We start from the raw sequence: 22,276 nt of genomic DNA, 5'->3' as shown, positions 1-22,276 counted from the left end.
GCTGGAAACCTGTAACCATTGACCTCCATATCGTTATTTGTTTTTTCCTACTATGGAGATCAATTCAAACATAAAGGTTTGGACTTAAGGGTGAGTATATGTTCACTTTTGGGTAAACTATCCCTTTAAGTGTACTGTGGATGTTCTTTAGGTAAAGGTAGTAGTATTGAGTATATCTCTGTATTTGAAATGGCATAAAAAAAAAACATTACGCATTCATCAGGCCAAATATGACCAAATATGATCATTCTGGAATGTAAAAGGCATTTATACTGTATCTTTTCCTACATAAAGACCACATTTATACAATTATAATATGAATATACATTCATTGGCCACTTTATTAGGTACAACTGTCCAACATTCGGAGGGTAGGGTCAGAATTTGGCATCAGCAAGATGAAAGCATGGATCGATTCTGGCTTGTATCAACGGTTCAGGCTGGTGGTGGTGGTGTAATGGTGTGGGGGATATTTTCTTGGCACACTTTGGGCCCGTTAGTACCAATTGAGCATCATATCAACGCCACAGCCTACCTGAGTATTGTTGCTGACTAGTCTATCCCTTTATGACCACAGTGTACCCATCTTCTAATGGCTATGGAATCATCTCAGACTGGTTTCTTGAACGTGACAATGCTCAATCCAATAAAGCACCTTTGGGATCTGGTGGAACGGGAGATTCGCATTATGGATGTGCAGCTGACAAATCTGCTGCAACTGCGTGATGCTATCATGTCAATATGGACCACAATCTCTGAGGAATGTTTCCAGTATCTTGTTGAATCTGTGCCATGAAGGATTAAGACAGTTCTGAAGGCAAAAGGGGGTCCAACCTGGTATTAGTAACGTGTATCTAATAAAGTGGCTGGTGAGTGTATATACGTTTAAAATATTAGTGGAAAAATATATTTTATTATTAGGAAAAAAATCACATGAAATGTTTTCTACTTATTAAAGTACAAACTTATTAATTAATTCACATATTTATTTACCCTTTAATATATTTTTGCATTTCATTTGTTTAATGTTTATTTCTGCAGTTTTCATTTGTGATTTCGTATTTTTTGATTGATCTAATCTCATTTATATTTTTTTAATCACTTGCAATGTATTCAAATCTAATTCAATTATGTTTTCGCATTAGTTATCTCAGAAATATTTAGGACTCTTTTTTGCTTTTTAAGTAGTATTTTCCTTCTATTGTCTTAAATCATGATCATTGTTTCTACTGTGTACTGTTCAGTGTTCTGACAAAAAAAAAAAAAATTATGAATGTTTTGAATGTTTACTCCCTTTAAAAGGACGGTTTGCTCCCATCATTTACTCATTCTCCACTTGATCCAAATATCAAAAAACATAAGCCACAGCCATATCACCCTGCAGCCCAACACCGGTTACTTACTGAAGCTAAGCAGGGCTGAGCCTGGATGGGAGACCACATGGGCCAGCAGGGGGCACTCAACCTGCGGCCTGTGTGAATCCTAATGCCCCAGTATAGTGAAGAGGACGCTATACTATCAGTGAGCGCTATCTTTCAGCCGAGGTCCTGACTCTCTATGGTAAAGAATAGGGGTGTAGCCAAATTCCCCCATCTGCCCTTACCCATCATGGTCTCCTAATCATTCCCATTCATTGAATTGGCTCTTCACTCCACCTGTATAGCTGGTGTGTGGTGAGCACACTGGCACCGTTGTCCTGTGGCTGCCGTTGCATCATCTAAGTGGATGCTGCCCACTTGGAGAGACCCCTGCCCTGCATGATTGTGAAGCACTGGTTTGGCCATACACGATAAATGCGATATATGAATACACACATTACATTACAAACATGATTGAGTTTCTTGTCAAAAGAAGATATTTTGATAAATGTTGGCAAAAACAGCCATTAACTTCCATATTTTGTTCAAAGTACCTACTTTAGTTGTCAATGGCTCCGTTTTCCCCAACATTCTTCAAAATATCTTCTTTTGTGTTCAACAGAAGAAAGAAATTCATATGTTTACAATCAACTGAGTGAGTAAATGGTGAGGAAATCTTCATTATTGGCTGAATTATCCTTTTAAGAACACACAAATGGTCTTTTGTATCATAATATTCTATCATCTATGACTAGTTTTTAAGAAATACACTTTTAAGATCTTTTGAAGTACATTTCAAGTGCATAACCAATACAATTAAGAACACAAGACCTCATTTACTGTCATCATTGTCACCTGAATGGCAGTGTTTGTGTCCAGCTGAATGTTTGGAATTGGGTAGAGGCTGTGAAGCACCGGTGTGTTGTTTCTGTACAGGGCCGTGGGGTCAGGAGGGTGTCTGTCAGGTAAAACTGTGCTGTATGCTGGAGGAACAGGAGCCATCTGTCGCTGGAGAAGCTGAAGGATCACATTGATGTCTGTAGTCATTCTCGTCTCCAGCCTGGGGAAAAACGTATTGTTTCAAGCTACAAAACAGCTATAATTGCCATTTTCAGTAGGGTATGATAAATAATCTGATGGGTGCTTTGAGCTGAAACTTTAGAGACACATTCTGGAGACACCAAAGACTTATCTTACATCTTGTAAAAGTGGTCAAATAGAAGCCTACATTAAGCACATGACTTGTTGAATGAATATTCTGGAATTTATTGAGTAAATGGGTTTCCATTGTAGTTTGGGCATTTTTTTCTTATCATATAAAAAGGATATCTTACTTCTTGTGAGCATAAGTTTTTTATACATACTCTCAAAATGTATGCCCATCTTAGTCTTTCTCTTGAGCTTTTTTATGCAATATTCCAAAACTAAATTAAAAACTAACTTAGACTTGTCATAGCAATTATATACTGCGACTCTCTGATGATTTGAAGCACTTTTTATGCTCACTTGCTTTGGATAAAAGTGTCTGCTAAATATTTTATATATTTAAAAAACAATGGGCAAATGTTTCTTCTTAATGTCAACAACACAAACCAGCTGCAGTGTTTAAGGGTCAAATTAGACATTCAGTGGCAGCCAATGAAATCTATAGACAGCATTACAGTGCATATTAAAAATAAAAAAGCTGAAAAATTACATCAGTATTGACAGCCTTTGGCGTGAAGCTCTAAATTGAGCTCAGGTACATTCTGTTTCCACTGATCGCTCTTGAGATGTTTCAGCAGCTTAATGGGAGTTCACCTGTGGTATATTTAGTTGATTGGACATGATTTGAAAAGGCATACACCTGTCTATATAAGGTCCCAGGGTTGGCAGTGCATGTCAATGCACAAACCAAGCACAAAGACAAGGGAATTGTCTCGAGGCACAAGGCTGGTGAAGGTTACAGAAAAAATTATGTTGCTCTAAAAGTTTCAAAAGTTTCTAAGAGTTTTCTCATCACTAGGCTGATAACATCCCTACAGTGAAGCATGGTGGTGGCAGGATCATGCTGTGAGGATGTTTTTCAGCAGCAGGAACTGGAAGACTAGTCAGGATAGAGGGAAAGATGAATGCAGCAATGTACAGAGACATCCCGAATGAAAACTTGCTTTAGACCGCTCTTGACTGGGGGGACCGTTCATCTTCCAGCAGGACAGTGACCTAAAGCACAACGCTAAAATATCAATGGAGTGGCTTCATAACAACTCTGTAAATGCCTTTGAGTGGCCCAGCCAGAGCCCAGACCTAAATCCTATTAAGCATCTCTGGAGAGATATGAAATGGCTATACAACATAGCTTCCCATCTGACCTGATTGAGCTTAAGAGGTACTGTAAAGAGGTGTAGGCAAAAAGTCCCAAAGACAGGTGTGCCAAGCTTGAGGCGTCATATTCAAAAAGACTTGAGGCTGTAGTTGCTGCCAAAGGTGCATCAAAAAAGTATTGAGCAAAGGCTGTCAATACTTCTATACATGGATTTTTCAGGTTTTTTATTTTTAACAAATTTGCAACAATTTCCCAAAAAAAAATTTCACATTGTCATTATGGGGTTTTGTGTGTAGAATTGTGAGGAAATAAATATATTTTGGAATAAAACTGTAACATAAAAAAATGTGGAAAAAGTGAAGCGCTATGAATTATTTCCGGATGCTCTGTATGCTGATTTGAAAAGGATCAAGGTAGTTAGATCAGTTATGGAAGTGAATACAGTTTATTTGCAGAATTGATTTATCTGTTAGATCTTTACTTGGATCATTTAATCTTTTTAGACTTTGTACATTGACAAACATCTACACTACACTGTGTGAAAGGTAGTGGGCTTGTAAAAATGAACTTTCACTTTTGTCTTCCCACATTGATAATAAGATATATAACCGACCTGTTGAGTTGACTATGCAGGAGATCCAGTCTGGCCTCCACTTCACCGGGTTGATGATCTGCAAAGATCTGCGGAGGGAAGGAGGTCTGGATAGATGGAGGTCGCAGAGGCTGATCACTGAAATGAGGTGTGTGGGGGTCAGGCCAGTAATGGTACAGTCCAGATGGAGGACGAGCTTGTGTTAGAAGGAGATATGTCATATTAATATTAATAATATTAATAGTAATTTCCAAAACATTTATTGGAAAAATCCTTATTCTGCATTAGACATGCCATGTGGTGTCTGGTTCGAGGTTAGCCTCTTAAACTAAAGCACAGTGTTAATGTTAGTGGTTTAAAAAGTTTAATAATATGTTAAACAATAGTTAAAATCAATAAAACGTTTGCCTACATAATATTCAAATGAAATGACATAGAATAACAATAATGTATTTGACTCTTACTAATCAAACTAAATTATTATAAAATAATCAATAAAAAATATTTTTAAAGACCTACCTAAAAAAATAGACCCAAAAGTGTCATTACAAAGTGGAATCAATGTATTTACCTTGTATTTACCACAATCATACAATTGTATGATTAACACTAAGAAGACAGTTTACAAGAATGCATTTTAATTCAGTTTTAAACTATGAAATTATTTGTAAATTAGTATTAATTCAGAGGGGCGTCACGGTGGCGCAGTGGGTAGAACGATCGCCTTACAGCAAAAGGGTTGGTTCTTATATGCTGGATAAGTTGGTGGTTCATTGCGCTGTGGCGACCCCTGAATAATAAAGGGAGTAAGCCAAAAAGGAAATGAATGAATGAATTATTTAAAAGGTAGTACAGATATTAAAGTAAAAGCGCCCAGTAGGTGACGGCACTGTGAGCAAACCATTAATGGATCAGTTAATAATTAATAATAAAACTGATTGCATTTATAGATGACATACTTATTAGGTAATATGAGAAGATTTAATAAAGAATTTTATTCATGCTGGAACTTTTACACATATACTTACAAGCCACTTACAAGACACCTGTCCAACAGCTGGTTAACACAAATTTCTAATCAGCCAATCACATGGCAGCAACTCAATGGATTTAGACATGTATGGTCAAGACGATCTGCTGCAGTTCAAACTAAGCATCAGAAAGGGGAAAGAAAGGTGATTTAAGTGACTTTGAATGTGAGATTGTTGTTGGTGCCAGACGGGCTGGTTTGAGTTTTTCCAGAAACTGCTGATCTACTAGATTTTCACACACAACCATCTCTAGGGTTTACAGAGAATGGCCTGAAAAATATCCAGTAAGCAGCAGTTCTGTGGGCGCAAAATGCCTTGTTGATGCCAGAGGTTAGAGGAGAATGACCAGACTGGTTCGAGCTGATATAAAGGCAACAGTAACTCAAAGGCAGATTCGCATCACGCATCATCTTACTGTGAGGCGACAGCACTACCTACTGCGCCACTGCGTCGCCAGTATCTAAACTTTTATTTATTAATTGAAATCTTTAAAATTATTTATTTTATTAAAGAATCATTCAGAATGAACCAGCTCTGAATGTAAAAAAGCCAACTACAAGGATTAACTATGAAAAACAAACATACTCCATATCTAAATCATATTCATTTTCTTAAAAAAAAAAAGAAGAAAAGAGTGTGCCAGTTTTTTTATTTATGATGAGATTTCGCTTTTGGTTGCATTATAAATGTGGCCACAAATCAGATCAGAAGCACTGTGCCTGTAATTATCCATCTGTCCAAATTAAGTGAAATCTGTAGCATGGGCACCTATTTTGAGATATAACGAATCACAACGCATGGCTCGCAATGCACGTGACCCACAGATTAATTACCTTATTTTTTTAACTTGTAGATTAATCCTAAATTAATAACGATCACAGAGAGATCACCTCCCGCATCATTTAAATCTCAAATCACATGAATGAAAGCATTTTGGCTTCCCTAAGGATGACAGAGGAGGTTGTGGTGGCACCTAAATGCCTTCTTAGGTTATTAAATGGTTTTCTGGCACTACTTTTTTAAACCTGCATTATTCGATTAAGAACTTTTCAGAATTGATCCAGAATACATTGCTTTTTCTTCCACCCCATCCCAAGTACTGTATACTCACCCATGTAGCCCATTTCCACACCGATCTCTCTGCTGACCCCGGAGGCGCTGGGTGGAATGAGTCTGCCAGCAGGTGAAGGGTAGTCCAGATGTTCCGTGTCAGAGGTGCACAGCTCACAGTGGCTGAGGTTTTCACTGGACTGCAGTGTGGAGTAGCTGCACAGATCCTCCCAATGCATGTGAGCGGCTGCAGGATGATGATGATGATGATGATGATGATGAAGACCCAGAGCAGAACACAGCCGAGACGAGTCATTCTGGTCCATGCCATCTGCAGCACCCCAAAAAAAGTTACTAAATACTGTACAACATTTTTATTCATACGCTATTTTTTTAAAAAGGGCACCTATTTTACGCCTTTTACAAGATGTAAGATAATACTTTGGTGTCTCCAGAATGTGTCTGTTAAGTTTCAGCCCAAAATACCCATCAGATTATTTATTATATAATGTAGAATCTGCCCATTTTAGCGTTTGAGGACAATTTGGCTTTTTTGTAGCCTGTGGCTTTAAAGAGCCTTGAAACCAGCCATTAATTAACAAAATGTACTTTTGAGGCTTTTATAGTGGAGAATGTAGTTGTTTAGACTGCAACTATGCAGTTTATTTGTAACAATAGTGCCTATTTTAAAATATTCACAATTTCTGAGAGAGCTTGTCTTTGTAGGCCAAAGACGGTTGACGTTTTCTATCCACAAGATGGCGACAGAACCAAATAATAAGCCCTTACAGCTGAATAGACTTAGGAATGATTTAGTTGCCCTGCAAAAAAATCCAGCTTAAACCAGCCTAGGCTGGTTGGCTGGTTTTAGCTGGTCGACCAGGCTGGTTTTAGAGGGGTTTTGGCCATTTCCAGGCTGGTTTCCAGCCATTTCAAGCCTGGTCTTAGCTGATCAGGGTGGGAGATGACCAGCTAAACCCAGCTAAAACCAGCTTGACCAGCCTGGTATAAGCTGGACATAGCTTGTTTTGGCTGGGCTTCCAGCCTGGCTAGGCTGGTCAAGCTGGTTTTAGCTGGTCATCTTCCAGCCTGACCAGCTAAGACCAGGCTGGAAATGGCTGGAAACCAGCCTGGAAATGGCCAAAACCCCTCTAAAACCAGCCTGGTCGACCAGCTAAAACCAGCCAACCAGCCTAGGCTGGTTTAAGCTGGATCTTTCAGTAGGGTGCTCAAGGACAAAACATCACAAAAAGCCGTTTGGTTGCTTGCACCTGTCAGAATCGCTAGTCTAGCGCAGAAGCTCCATTGAATATACTGGGGTAAAATAAATGCTTATTTTATAAAGACATGGTGGGGAAAAATGTAATGTAATGCTCACATTTCAGGAATGTGTGTTGTGTTAGCAGACAGAAAGAAGCAAAGTCTGCATTTGTTTAGTGTTTTTTCTTATCGCAAACACAACAGCAGTCTGGTAGTGATTGCGTTGCATTTTTCGGGGATAATTATTGTGATTTCCCGATTGTAACAAAGAAATACTTTAGACTGTAAAACTGTAAGAAGATATCTCTGTAGATGGATGGCATTTCATGTCATGTTTAGCCTTAAAATCTTAGGGCTCTATTTTGACGGTCCATGCGCAGAGCGCAAAACGCAGGGCGCAAACGCTTTCAGGGCGTGTCAGGACACGTTTTTGCTAATTTATGGACGGGAAAACCTGCTTTGTATCGTGGCGCATGGGCTAAAATGGTTAAGTTTATTTTCTTAATGAGTTATAGGTGTGTTTTGAGAATAAACCAATTAGAGTCTCATCTCCCATTACCTTTAAGACCGCATTCGCTATTTACAGGACGCAAAGTAAGTCTAAGTGGAAAAAATGAGCATTTCTCTAGCGAACAGTTAACAGTTAACAGTTTTTTTAACAGAAAACTGTTAAACAGAGCATCTACTGCGTGAGAATGAGAGATAATGGATCACCTTCACTTTCGCTCTTGGATAGGGAAACCTTTACGCACAGACATCAATTAGCCTATAAATAATTAATTTCGTTTGTTAAGCGCAAATATTTGTTTCAAAACTATTTCTAAATTCAGTTCTAATTTCCAGCAAATGAATAAATGAACAATAATGACCAAGTGTGCTTAAAATACTGAGTTATTTCCAAATACACCTGCCATGCCCCATATGGTCTAAAACCTGACAGGTGGGCAAATCTAAGCTTGTTTTTAATAAAACAAATATATATATGGATATATTAAATAATACTGCTAATAATAATAACATTATACAAAAGCAAATTGTTATGAATGAACTGAAAAAGCCTCCCGAGATGAAGAAGACATAAAAGCAGTGATTTTTCATATTTATGTAGGCTAGAAAATAATGTAATATTTTAATCCTTTACATTTATATTCTATATCTATTCTTATTATATCCTATATATATCCTAATATAAAATTTTTTTCATATGTAAAGATATTTGCCTATTGCTCTCTTGTGCGTATTAAGCAGTGCGTAAGCGAGGCGCAACTCTGTGCCGGAGTTTAGACTGGGTTAGTTTTGGTCTAATGAAAAATCTATTATAGTTTCTCAAAATAGCAACGCACCAGCGGTCCGCCTGAGAACGCCTTCCTTTTCAGACTAAAACGCCTATGGGCACACAAATGAGTGCTAATGCATTTGCTATTTAAACAGCGTAGCTCAACGCCTCAAAACGACTCTTGCGCCAAGCTGAAACTACCAAAAGACTATTGCGCCGCGTCTTGCGCCACACTGCGCCGGGTGTATGATAGGGCCCTTAAAGTGCATCTTAAAGAGCAAAATCAGCTGTTTCGTCATCACTTTAGACATTACGCTATAGAGAGTTATTCAAACACTGGCTCTAAAGTGACGTTGGTGAACCAGTGATGAAACCACCAGTATAATTTTTGTTAATTCGGCGGGAGGGGAAAACTGCACCCTACGTCACGTTATGTTATCTTAACTTTAGTGAGTTTGAAAAAAGCGACTTGTATTTATATGGCTGTAGACACACTATACATACACACAGTTCTGTCAGCTTACAAAAGATGATTTTGCATCATAGGTGCCCTTTTTTTTACATCTGGCAGAAAATGAGTGCATAAATTGTCACTAACTGTGAATTATACTTGTGAATTATAAATGTGAATGATATTTTGCAGATATTTGCCAGATTTATAAATGAATGGCAATCGGAAATAACGTTCCCCATTCACACATATGGCATCTCGATCGCCATGTTTTTGAAATAGTATACACTGTTGACTATTGTGCACACTATTTATAAACAATATATATGAAAATATACTGATGACGAGATCCAAAGAGACCTTAATAACATTAACATCTGTCGTAACCATATGACAGTTCGCCCCTCCCTAGTTCATGTGGCCTGGATTGTGTGTCCTGAAACGTGTGTTGGTCTGCAGGTCTGCAGTTGTATATTATTCTGCCCAGATGAATTTTTTTTTAAACCCTGCAGAAACCATGCATTAGTTTGACTTTAAGTAAAACTATGTACTTTGAAAATGAACTTTTGGAAACCCTTCAAAATGAAGTCTTAATGAGTTTCTAAGGGTGTACTCACACTATGTAGAGTAGCCTTGAACTGTGCCAAAGCATGCTTGTAACCCCTCCTGTCTTCCCTGACAGCCCGCACTCACATTGCATTCGAGCCTGAGCACACTTACGTCATCGATGATGCGCTGTTCAGTTTAAGAGCGCTAACGCTCAGCACAGTGGAGATTTCTTCAGGAATTAAGAGGTTTGCTGAAGGTGAGTCTGATGTGCAGTGAGGGGTTTGCGTCTTTAATAAACTACGATAGTTTGTGTTCATCGAAAATTAAGAATGATCAATAAATCTATAAGAAATAATCCTTTAAAGGTCATGTCTCATCTTCAGTTTCGGGCTCTGATTCGCTTTGCACTCAAACTACAAGTGCCCAAGTGAACTGCCAAGTGAACTCTGGCACCTCTTTTCCATCCGGGCCAGGGCCGGCCATCTGAACCGCGCCTGAGTCCGATTCAGAGCACCCATAATTCTCTAACAATCCGGGAAACGCAACTGAGCACGGTTTTTTTTTGTGAGTCTGATACTCACCGGGCCTGTTGCGTCTGTCCAGTGAGTTTTGACGGTGTCTTGCGTGGTAGCTGCACTCCAAACTTTCACTTGGCATCATCTGTTCAACCTGACCACAGAACAGTTAAAACCGTAATTAGCTGTACAGAGAATTTGCTCCAACTTTTTCTAATGTGTTTCTATTATTACATCTCCTACATCTCGCAGGTTAAAGGTGATTTCCAGGTTCCTCCAGAAGCTCTCTCCAAAAGCAGGGTACATGTCCAGCACCTCCAGAAGGTCATCTCTTCGAATACGATGAAGGTCACAGTAGGTCAGTGCGGTTACATCAGCATTACTGTGACCAGGTTCTGCATAGAGGTTTACAGGCTCGCCAAAGACATCATTCTTACCTGTAGGAGAAACAGGACAAGACATTTTTATTATGTAATTCGGAAAACAATCTTGAAAAGACTAAAAAATGTCAAGCTAAGAGCTGACCAGAAAGAATAAATAGAAAATTTAAAAGCTTGTTTTCAAGTAGTTTGACACTTGTAAAGTTTTGAATTCAAAACAGATGGATGGATGGATGAATGGATGGATGGATGGATGGATGGATGGATGGATGGATGGGTGGGTGGGTAGATGGGTAGATGGGTAGATAGGTAGATAGATAGATAGATAGATAGATAGATAGATAGATAGATAGATAGATAGATAGATAGATAGATAGATAGATAGATAGATAGATAGATAGATAGATAGATAGATAGATAGATAGATAGATAGATAGATTAGATTAGATTAGCACATGCATTAACAGATTAAGTTAAATGACTAATTTTGGCATAATTTAACAATACATTTAGCACATACATAGCATGATACACCATATTGCTAACATGTTTGTAACATATCTTAAAATGTTACTAAAATGATTTAAAACATTGTCAGTATGTTTCCAGCATGATTTAAAACTTTTTTTTAAAACTTGCTAAGGTTTAAATGTTGCCAAATAATTTACTAGCATTGTAAGCATTTTTAATGAGTTAGCGTATTATTATATAGGGCATTGCTGATGTTTATATTGTGATCTAACATGTTGCGATCATGTTTCTAACACGAATCAGCAAATTTATAATGTTAGCAAGAATTCAATGTTTCTGTTTACAGCATAATTTAGCTCATTGCTAGTGTTTGTTCAGCATGAACTAACAAAGCTTTGACATGTTTTAGCATGTTTCTATCATGAATCAAACTAATACTTACATGTTGCTAGCTGAACATGGGAATAGATATGTTTTCACATGCTTACAGTCTCATTTTTAGCATGCTTTAACATTGTTTACATAATTTTAGAATGTTTAACACTGTACCATGAATTAGCACAAGGATATTATGTTTTTGGATGAATTAGCACATTGCTAGTATGATAGCCTGCAGCTAGCTCTCACATGGTCACCCACTGAGGCTAAGCAGTACCTAAGGTCAGTACCTGAATGGGAGACCACATGGAAAAGCTAGGTTGTGAGTGGTATTAGAAAGACCAGCAGGGGGTGCTCAACCTGTGGTCTCTGTGGGTCCTAACGCCCCAGTCTATTGAAGAGGGACTCTATACTGCTAAGTGAGCACCGTCTTTGGGATAAGACGTTTAACCGAGGTCAGGACTCTTTTGTGGTTGTTAAAAATCACAGGATGAAAAAGATTATCTTAATTCTGAAATATTATAAGAAAATACTGTGAAAAATTCCTTGCTTTGTTAAACATTATTTGGAAAATGTTTGAAAAGGAAAACAAAATTCACAGGAGGGTGAATAATTCTGACTTTAACTGTATATAGGGAGTATTAAGGGAACATTTTTAAAGCCTAAAGTTGCTAAAGCTGGGATAGCAATCTCACCCAGTATGGCCAGCACAATGTTATGTTGGGACACTTGAATGGAGCCACGGGAGATGAAGTGAAGGGCTCTTAGCATGTCACCCTGATGGTAAAGAGCGTCTCCTGGAGGAGAGTGAGTGCTTCTGAAGCGGACGGCGAGGGCTCTCAGACACGCTTTACTCGCCCCACGAAACACCTTACAGTTCTGCAGCAAACTACGATTCAGATGCAGGCAAATATCAGCTTGCAAACACTCTGGAAACCCTTTCAGGACCTATAATTAGAAAATATGAAGCATGAACAAGTTTAATTCACAATTTTATCTCAGTACCGATCAAAAGTTTGGGGGCAGTAGGATTTTTAATTTTTTTTTAAATATTCAGCACACCAAGGATTTATTTATTTAATTAAAAATACAGAACAAATTGTGAAATGTATTGCTCTATAAAATAACTGTTCAACAGTAGTTTATAATTTCATTCATTTTCTTGTCGGCTTAGTCCCTTTATTAATCCGGGGTCTCCACAGCGGAATGAACCGCCAACTTATCCAGCAAATTTTTACGCAGCGGATGCCCTTCCAGCCGCAACACATTTCTGGGAAACATCACACACACGTTCATACACACACTCATACACTAAGGACAATTTAGAATACCCAATTCACCTGTACCGCATGTTTTTGGACCGTGGGGGAAACCAGAGCACCCGGAGGAAACCCACGCGAAGGCAGGGAGAACATGCACACTCCACACAGAAACGCCAACTGAGCCGAGGTTTAGCGACCCAGCGACCTTCTTGCTGTGAGGCGACAGCATACCTACTGTGCCACTACCTCGCCCTAGTTCATCATTTAATTTAATAATTTATTCCAGTGATTTTAATGATGAATTTTCAGCTTCATTACTCCAGTCACATGATCCTTTAAAAATCACTCTAATATTAATTATTATTATTACTATTATTAATGGTAATAATAATAAAAGCAATATTGACTGAAGTAATGTTTTCATTTGAAAGTAAGTACATTCAGTAAGAAAGCAGTTACTTAATTTTTTTACATTTAATAAATTTCGCCTTCATAACCAGAATACATTTCTAAAAAAATAAAAATTAAAACATGAAAAAATTCAAACTGACCCTAAAATTTTGAGCGGTAGTGTATACAACAATATAGCTTTGTCTGTATGACTTACAGCGTTCATATCAATGCCATTAGTGTAAGACCAGGCATGCTGGAAATACTCCTCCAGTCTCTGCCTTAGACCTCCAGGTATCTGATGAAAGCGGATGAATTCTTTAACCCGCAGCATCTGGGTGTGATAGCGAGTTGTTCCCGAATAAAGCCTCTGAATTATTGCTGAGACATTACCAAATATGCTGGCATACATGAGAGCTAAGACAAAAAAAAAAACAAGAGGAAAATATTTAGTGGGAAAAGTAAGCAAAGGCAAGACTGTTCCAGTTTTAATTAACACTATAAAAAAAGACATCCATATAGGTGATTTTAGTCAAAATGACTGTTTTTACCACAAGATGGCACTGTACTAAAAACATGCTACTAACCTCAGATCATGATTGTTAAAACACTCAAGTACATATCGACTACATATACATACATATATCTACATATGCTAAAGTGCTGCTGAGATTTAGTCACAAATCTTCTCTGGTGAACTCATTAGATTCACTAAGGCATTATTGGAGAACACTTTGATTTATCAACCTCCACAATATCTGTTGCTGATGATTTTTATAATTTGTTCTGAAAATCAGACAATTTTAATTGCTAGAAAATGTAATGACATTAAAATAAGTCACAGGGCTTTTCAATCAAAGCATCTAAAGCCAAGAAATTAGGAGTAAAAATGAGATTTTTGTAGATTCAATAAGGTGTCCGTCCATAGAAATGTTTGTCCATACAGACATCATGTAGTTACTGTAGATTTGTTGCCTGATGTGATTTTCCTGTTCCAGCACATCCCAAAGGTTCTCTGTTGTATTGAGTTCTAGTTCTGTGAAGGCCATTTGAGTATAGTAGGGATGCACTGAACTGTCAGCCGCCAAAAAGTATTGGAAAAAAATTGTATTTTTGGCTGATAGAGAAAAAAGTATGTATGCTGCTCCACATTGTCCACCTAGCAATGTTTAGCATACTGGTTTCACTCTACCTCCAGCAGTAAACACATAATGTTTTTAGAACATTAAAATGAACATCAAATGAGTGTGTCTTTTACACCAGATGCAGAAAGCACTGCTCTATGAAACCTATTTATTTCATTGTGTTTTGCAAGAGCTGGTTTGACCATGGTCAAAGTTCAAAATAGCACTATATTCCTCTGTGGAGTATTCAAGCTTAGTTTGAGGGCTTAAATTAAACATCATCAAAATGTAGCCATGTCAGGATTTTTATTTTATTATTTTGTAATTGCAATGCTACATTTGTTGCAGTTTTGTACTTTGACTCTTAAAAAGAGAAAACTATGTAAATTATAACATTAAGGTTTAACGCAATTGTATTAAGTACCAAATATTGTACTTTAATTGAATTGAATTGAATTTTTTTGTATTATATGTCATTTTGAGCAAGTAGCTTTAATGTAATTAGCTACTATAAGAAAGTAATTTTTACTAGTGTGGCAAGCTATTTTTAGGAAATAACGTTGTGTAGTTAGCTACTTTTTAGAAGTGTATTTTGACAGTAGCTTAGCTACTTTACCTGATGAGTAGCTTGTAGTTATCAAGCTACAGTTTCAGAGTAATTTTCCCAATATTGCTTCATTGAACCATACTGTAGATGTCAATAAAGATCTGATACTTTTTAAAAATGAGGCTTAACAACATTACATTCATAGGCCCTTTTATGTCTAAATGCTACAATACCTGACAAAAATCCTGTCGCCTATGCAAGTTTTAGGAATAACAAATAATAACTTGACTTCTAGTTGATTATGGGGTATCAGAAGTGGCTAATAAAAAAGGCAAAGGCCTCTCGATTATGCTAACGTTTACAGTTTTACTCAAATAAAATATGATCATGCCTTGATTTTTAATTATTTAATCGATACATCTCTGTAATGACTCAAATAACTTATTAATAAAGTCGTCTGGAATGGCAAAGGAAGCTTTCTTGCACGACTCCCAGAGTACATCAAGATTCTTTGGATTCCATTTCAGTGCCTCCTCCTTCATCTTACCCCAGATATGCTCAATATTGTTCATATCTGGTGACAGGGCTGGCCAATTCTGAAGCACCTTGATCTTCTTTGCTTTCAGGAACTTTGATGTGGAGGCTGAAGTATGAGGAGTGCTATCCTGCTGAAGAACTTGCCCTCTGCTGTGGTTTGTAATGTAATGACCGACACAAATGTCTTGATACTTCAGGCTGTTGATGTTGCCATCCCCTCTGCAGATCTCTCACATGCCCCCATACTAAATGTAACCCCAAACCATGATTTTTCCTTCACCAAACTTGACTGATTTCAGTGAGAATCTTAGGTCCATGCAGGTTCCAGTAGGACTTCGGCAGTATTTGTGATGATTGGGATGCAGTTCAACAGATGATTCATCAAAAAAATCTACCTTTTGCCACTTTTCAAAATGAGCAACTAGAAGTCAAGTTATTATTTGTTGCTCTTACAACTGGCATATGTCAGCGTAAAACACAGAATTTTATGTAGTTACTTACAGCCGATGAACATGACGCAGATAGAAAACATTTTCTCAGAGTTGGTGTTTGGAGAGACGTTCCCAAAGCCCACGCTGGTCAGACTGCTGAAGGTGAAATAGAGCGCAGTGATGTATTTATCCTGAATGGAGGGTCCTGAGCTGGCATCGCTGTCGTTGTAACGTTTCCCTAGTTGATCGGCCAGGTTATCCAGCCAGCCTGTTTTCATGTATGGCCTCTCCACATGGCCAATGGCATACCAGATACATGCCAACCAATGAGCGATCAGCCCGAAGGTGCACATGAGCAAGAAAAGGACTGCAGCTCCATACTCTGAATATCGATCTAATTTTCTGGCTACACGGACCAACCGGAGCAGACGGGCTGTCTTCAGCAAGCCAATCAGAGTGGCTGTTGTCTGCAAAAATTAATCATAGTTAGTTTCATACAGGGTTCATTATCATATAATGATTTTATTCATTCATTTTCATTTTTTACTTATCCAGCACGTTTTACACAGTGGATGCCCTTCCAGATGCAACTTAGTACTGGGAAACATCCATACACACTTATTTTACACACATGCACTATAGCCAATTTCATTCATTCATTAATTTTCCTTCGCCTTAGTCCCTTATTCATGAGGTGTCACCACAGTGGAATGTACCACCAACTTATCCAGCATTTGTTTTTTGCAGCGGATGCCCTTCCAACTGCAACCCAGTACTGGGAATAATCCATACACACTCATTCACACACATACACTATGGCCAATTAAGCTTATTCAATTCACCTATAGCGCATGTATTTGAACTCCAGAGCACCCAAAGAAAACTCCACACAGAAATGCAAATGGTCCAGCCAAAACTCAAACCAGCGACCTTCTTGCCATAATATTTTTAAAAGATATTTTAAACATTGTATTAGACAAATACAAACAAGTTTACCTTTAATTTGTATAGGATAGTGGAGGTTACAGACAGGAAAGTGTTGGGAGACGAGAGAGGGGAAGGGTCGGCAAAGGACCTCATGGGAATCGAACTCAGGTCACCGTAAGCACCATGGTACTACTGTATATGTCAGCACATTTAACTTTTAACCACTGGGCTACTGGCGCAGACTATTTTGCAATATTTAATGTAAACATTAAATGGGCGCCACGGTGGCTAAGTGGTTAGCAATGTCCCCTCAAAGCAAGAAGGTCGCTGGTTCGAGTCCCAGCTGGGTCAGTTGGCATTTCTGTGTGGAGTTTGTTGGCGTGGGTTTCCTCCAGGTGCTTTGGTTTCACCCACCCCACAGTGCAAAGACATGCGGTGTAGGTGAACTAAATTGGCCGTAGTGTATGAGTGTGAATAAGTGTGTATGGATGTTTCCCAGTACTAGATTGAAGCTGGAAGGGCATCTACTGTGTAAAAAATATGCTGAATAAGTTGACGGTTTATTCCGCTGTGGCGATCCCTGATGAATTAAGGGACTAAGCCGAAGGAAAATGAATGTATGATAAACATTTAACGAATGTCTGAAATGGCAGGCCAAAATGATCAATGATGCATTAAAAATTCAGCATCCATTGAGAAGACACAACTCAGAGACTTACACATAGTTGCAATACTGTCACTATGTGTGTAAAAATGCTTATAAAAACACCAAAAACACAGGCCCAAATGCATTTCATTAGTTAAAATTGCGTTTTTTCTAGATTTGAGCAGTCCTTGAAACATTTAGTATCATTTTTATACAAATATAGTTACTGAATACCTCAAGTTTTTTCAGACGTTTTACAGTGTGTTCAGCCTGCTGGTTTGTCCTTTTTTATGATCACATGATCTCTTGTGACAAAATCACATGACTTTTTTAATGTGAATGGGAATTTCTACGATACAAGTGTTTCTATCGCAGTTTATGTGCATCATTTCGTTTTTAAAAAACTGTTACGACCCTGGTCTAGGGACAAGGCCGCAACATAAAAGACATAAAATTCACTTTTATCACCCTTTGGTGTTGGATCTCTTTATTTGTCTTTTTTTGTCTTTTTCTTTTTTTTTTATCACCCAAAAACGTGAACCCAACTACCTCGGAGTGGAGCCACGGACAAATAATAAACAAAAAGTACACTCTAACTAAATTAATCTAACTACACTTAAAATAACAGAAATAAAAACACAAAATCCAGCCCTACCTCCCTGACTGAGCAAAAACAGGAGAAAATATTTACATAAAGAAAAGTGTGGCATCCAACCCCTACTGCCTCTTACCGTGTTCAAAATTTAATATTTACAATATCCACAAACAAATAAACCAAAAACGAAATAATAGGAGGGGGAAACTCGGATGGATATACAAAAAGGAGTCAAAACTTACACACCAACAGGGGAAACACAATCAACACCTAGCAACAAGAATAGTTTTTTTTATAGCACACCAACAAAACTCAAAAACAACATGACAACTAAAACCCGCTCTCCAGCCCCAAGCCCGTTATTCCATTTTTAAAGGACGCCCTGGGTGACTCCATCCAATCCCAGGGCATGTCGTCTGCGTAACTAGGGCGGGGCCTGCAGATGAAAAGAGAGGGAGAGAGACAGACACACACACACAAACACAGACCACTGCCAACACATCAAAACAAACGTTTTTTTTTTGGTGCGCATTTTTAAAACTTATGCCCATCTTGGTGTTTCAATCAACCATTTTTTCATGCACATATACAAAATGCACACAAAAATAGGTGGATGAAAATGTATTGTCTTGCTAAAATGTCCACACTGTTTTTATCTTCATCATCTGGTAATAATGATTATAAGCGCTAATATTTATTTACACTGATGTCTGACGAGGGTTGCTTTCTAACAACTGAGAGTTTTCAGCTGCTGTCTGGGCTTTCCATGCCTTTTTAGACCTCTCTTTCTTCATGTGTTCGATAGTTTTCTGTCATTTCGTTTTACTACACATAACTTCATTTCTAAACTAATTCGTTTTTTTTCTTTGTAGGTGGATTACTTTAGTTGTTAACGACATTTAGTGACATTTAGCTGTAAGTCAACAGCTCCTTAATAAATATGTTATGTGAGGAAAAATTATGATGTGTTCAGTACTTGTTTTACCCTCTGTATATTACACTTTTATACAGTTTTTTGGGATATTTTAATTAAAAAAAAAAAAAAAATATATATATATATATATATATATATATATATATATATATATATATATATATATATATATATATATATATATATATATATATATGTTCCTTTAACTCAAAGAGAATGATGGTAAACTCTCTGAATCTGCAGTAACTGTTGTGTTTTCGGAGCTTGCCATGCTTATTTTAGCAATATTTGTCATATCTGCAACTGGTGATGAAAGAGCAAGGTTCTCTTGCTGATCCAAACATCACTAACATGTTGGGAATCACAAAATAAAAGGAATTTAAAACTATACCTCATCTGATCCAGACCTGAAGATGAGCAGATCAAAAGGAATTGCAGCCACCATGTCAATGAAAAACCAGCCTTTGATATAATGTATAGCGATGCGCTTGGGATGGGTCACCACCTCATCATTGTGATTCACGTATGTCGTCCTGAAGGTAATCACGATGTCTGCGATGAACAGAACATCCACTATCACGTCAACCACGTTTAAAGGGTTACAGGTGTACCCGCAGGTCTGTCTCCTCTCATCCTCGAGTTCATTGAGGAGGAAAGCAGCTGAAAATGGAGTGAAGACAGCAGTGTAGAGCACTAGCAGGAGGATGACCCAGTCCCATATGGCTTTGAACGGACTGTAGTGCAACATTATCCACTTGTGGACGTCTGGAGCCTGGAGCTTGTACTCAGGCAAGACATCAGCACCTAAAGACAGTACCTGTGTATGGAAAAGATTAATTTTAGGTATGGGTAGTTATAGAATTCAAAAGTATTGTTATAATGACAGCGGTGGCTGTTAAGTGAACTACAGCCAAAAATGTATGGCTTGTTTGTTCTTAAACATGTACTGTAATGTACAAGCTGCTGATTAAGATTCAATGCCCTGATATACACACAGTGAAGTTTTTCCTTTTGTTTGCTAATAAGCAACAAAAGGTCATAATGCCTTTAGAGTTATATACTGGTAAAAAATTATGGTTTGGGGTTACATTCAGTACATGGACGTGCAAGAGAACTGCACAGAGTGGATGGCAACATCAACAGTCTGAGGTATTAAGACATTTGTGATGCCCGTTTCATTACAAACCACAGGAGAGGGCAAATTCTTCAGCAGGATAGCGCTCCTTCTAATACTTCAGCCTCTACATCAAAGTTCCTGAAAGCAAAGAAGGTCAAGGTGCTCCAGGATTGGCCAGCCCTGTCACCAGACATGAACATTATTGAGCATGTCTGGGGTAAGATGAAGGAGGAGGCAAGAGTAATCCAAAAACTCTTGATGAACTTTGAGAGTCCTGCAAGAACGCTTCTTTGCCATTCCAGATGACTTTATTAAGTGATTTGAGTCATTGAAGAAGTATGGATCATCATGGATGTATGGATCAAGCTCATGGGAGTCATACACAATATTAATTCTTTATTCACTGCACCATGACTTTTTATTCTATACTGTACATTATTTCTGTTAAGTGACATGAATTTTGTCTAAGCAAAGTCAGACCTTACTGTCCTAATTAAATAATTCAAAATCAAGCATGATATTTTTCATTTAGGTAAAATAAGCGTAATCTAGAAGCCTTTGCCATTCATATAAGCCATTTCTGATACCAAATGATCAACTAGAACAACTTTGTTCCTAAAACTTGGATTGGCGACAAGACTTTTGTCAGGTAGTGTAGATGCAGTTTTGTCTCCCAATAACCAAACAAAACACATGCAGTATATGAGAAGGACATTTAAATATTTCTATGTGACCCCTGACCACAAAACCTGTCTAATATTGCAATTAATTTTGGCAACCCTTTATAATAATTACGCACTATGAATCATTTACTAAGCATTAGCATAGTGAATTCATTATTTGTTAGGCAAGTAAGAAGTTAGTAAGAAGTTTATAACTGCAGTTACAAATGCTCTATTCTTGACAAACTTGTTAAAAAATGTGTTAAGTTAATGCTTAAGACTGTTAAGACTGCACAGAGGATCATAGGAATTAAACTCCCAAACCTCGATACAGTCTACGCTAGCCGCCTACAGAGGAGAGCTAGCAACATCATTAGGGACCTTACTCATCCAGGACACAAACTTTTTGCACTACTCCCATCAGGGAAAAGATATAAGGCAATTAAGACCCGCACAAACAGGCTAAGGAGCAGGTTCTTCCCCAGAGCTGTAGCCTGTGCCACCCCTCCTCTTTGTACACATTAACAGTCACCCCCCCCCATCTTCCTGATGTTCTGCTGCTAATGCACAAAGACACTTTATGGCTTTATGTTTGCACTCATTTGCCATAATGTAAATACTGTGACTTATTACATTTTTTTACATTACATTTTATCTTACATTTTATATTTTTAGTATTATGTCTATTGTTGGTTTTATGTGACTTATTACATTTAATATATTTTATCTTGCATCTTATATTTTAGTATTATGTCTATTGTTTGTTTTCTCTCTTTTTATATTGCTGCTGGGCTCTGTGAGTTACCAAACAAATTTCGTTGTATAACTACAATGACAATAAAAGTTCTTTACTTTACTTTACTTTAACAAATAATGAATTAACTATGTGCTAATGCTTAATAAATGATTCATAATGTAGTTATTATAAAGTGTTACACTTTTTTTTCTGCCAATTGACAAAAAGATTATGAGATTGGTAAGAGAACACTGTTGTTATACTTTTATGAAATCATCACCGGATATTTCTGTGTCTCTCTGGCTGCCCTATATCCTGGAGGGGCCACTGAAAATAAACCGAAATGAACTGAAGTGGCATGAACTACATTGACATGACAGAGCTCAATATTAAGATCATGTGATGTTTTCTGTCTTTAGCGGATGTGTATAAAAGCTTGACTGTGAGCAAATTTATGCCATACAGACGAGGGAAAACTGTTCTGAATAGACTGACATATGAAGGTTTAGCTAAATAACCATTCAAATCATTTCTGGTGTGAGACTGTGAGCAGTTCAACAATGACCTGTGTCTACAGTTTTGGACCAGGGGCCACAGTAGTTATGGATTTTTGTTATGGCAAATAGCCATTTTATTTTGCACTGAGGGTTCATGTCTCTGTCCTAACGATCTTTCCACAAGTGTTTTTCGGCCACATTATTTTCCACGTGCCAGTCACAGCTATGTTTCAGACGTCATTCTTTTCCCAACAT

The 22,276-nt window shown here is 37.8% G+C and overlaps 1 protein-coding gene and 2 long non-coding RNA genes across 10 annotated transcripts in view; 1 reads left to right on the top strand and 2 right to left on the bottom strand.

The window, feature by feature from the left end:
- Positions 1 to 22,276, bottom strand: part of LOC147841278 (uncharacterized) — a 159,689-nt gene that overhangs the window by 114,984 nt on the left and 22,429 nt on the right. The gene's annotated exons all lie outside the window — the stretch shown is intronic.
- The window catches only part of kcnh6b (potassium voltage-gated channel, subfamily H (eag-related), member 6b), a 32,321-nt gene that overhangs the window by 2,328 nt on the left and 7,717 nt on the right, over positions 1 to 22,276 (bottom strand). For all 8 annotated transcript variants that reach the window (XR_015503883.1, XR_015503878.1, XR_015503879.1 and 5 more), the window contains exons 3-11: positions 19,401 to 19,826; positions 15,978 to 16,374; positions 13,486 to 13,685; positions 12,312 to 12,564; positions 10,631 to 10,824; positions 10,454 to 10,541; positions 6,398 to 6,667; positions 4,277 to 4,451; positions 2,214 to 2,418 (exon numbers count right to left, since the gene is read on the bottom strand). Coding sequence is in view for 2 of the 8 variants with exons in the window: in XM_087275913.1 (XP_087132039.1) it covers positions 2,214 to 2,418; positions 4,277 to 4,451; positions 6,398 to 6,667; positions 10,454 to 10,541; positions 10,631 to 10,824; positions 12,312 to 12,564; positions 13,486 to 13,685; positions 15,978 to 16,374; positions 19,401 to 19,826 (2,208 nt within the window). In the remaining 6 variants the exon portion in view is untranslated. The remainder of the gene's footprint in view (positions 1 to 2,213; positions 2,419 to 4,276; positions 4,452 to 6,397; positions 6,668 to 10,453; positions 10,542 to 10,630; positions 10,825 to 12,311; positions 12,565 to 13,485; positions 13,686 to 15,977; positions 16,375 to 19,400; positions 19,827 to 22,276) is intronic.
- On the top strand, positions 4,266 to 10,939 carry LOC147841279 (uncharacterized). The gene is made up of 2 exons (XR_015503911.1): positions 4,266 to 4,403; positions 10,640 to 10,939. It is a non-coding gene; the product is annotated as an uncharacterized LOC147841279 (long non-coding RNA).

This window comes from Danio rerio, chromosome 12, assembly GCF_052040795.2.
Source record: "Danio rerio strain M-AB ecotype USA chromosome 12, GRCz13ab, whole genome shotgun sequence".
Taxonomy (NCBI): domain Eukaryota; kingdom Metazoa; phylum Chordata; class Actinopteri; order Cypriniformes; family Danionidae; genus Danio; species Danio rerio.
This window is presented reverse-complemented; position numbering and strand designations above follow the sequence as displayed.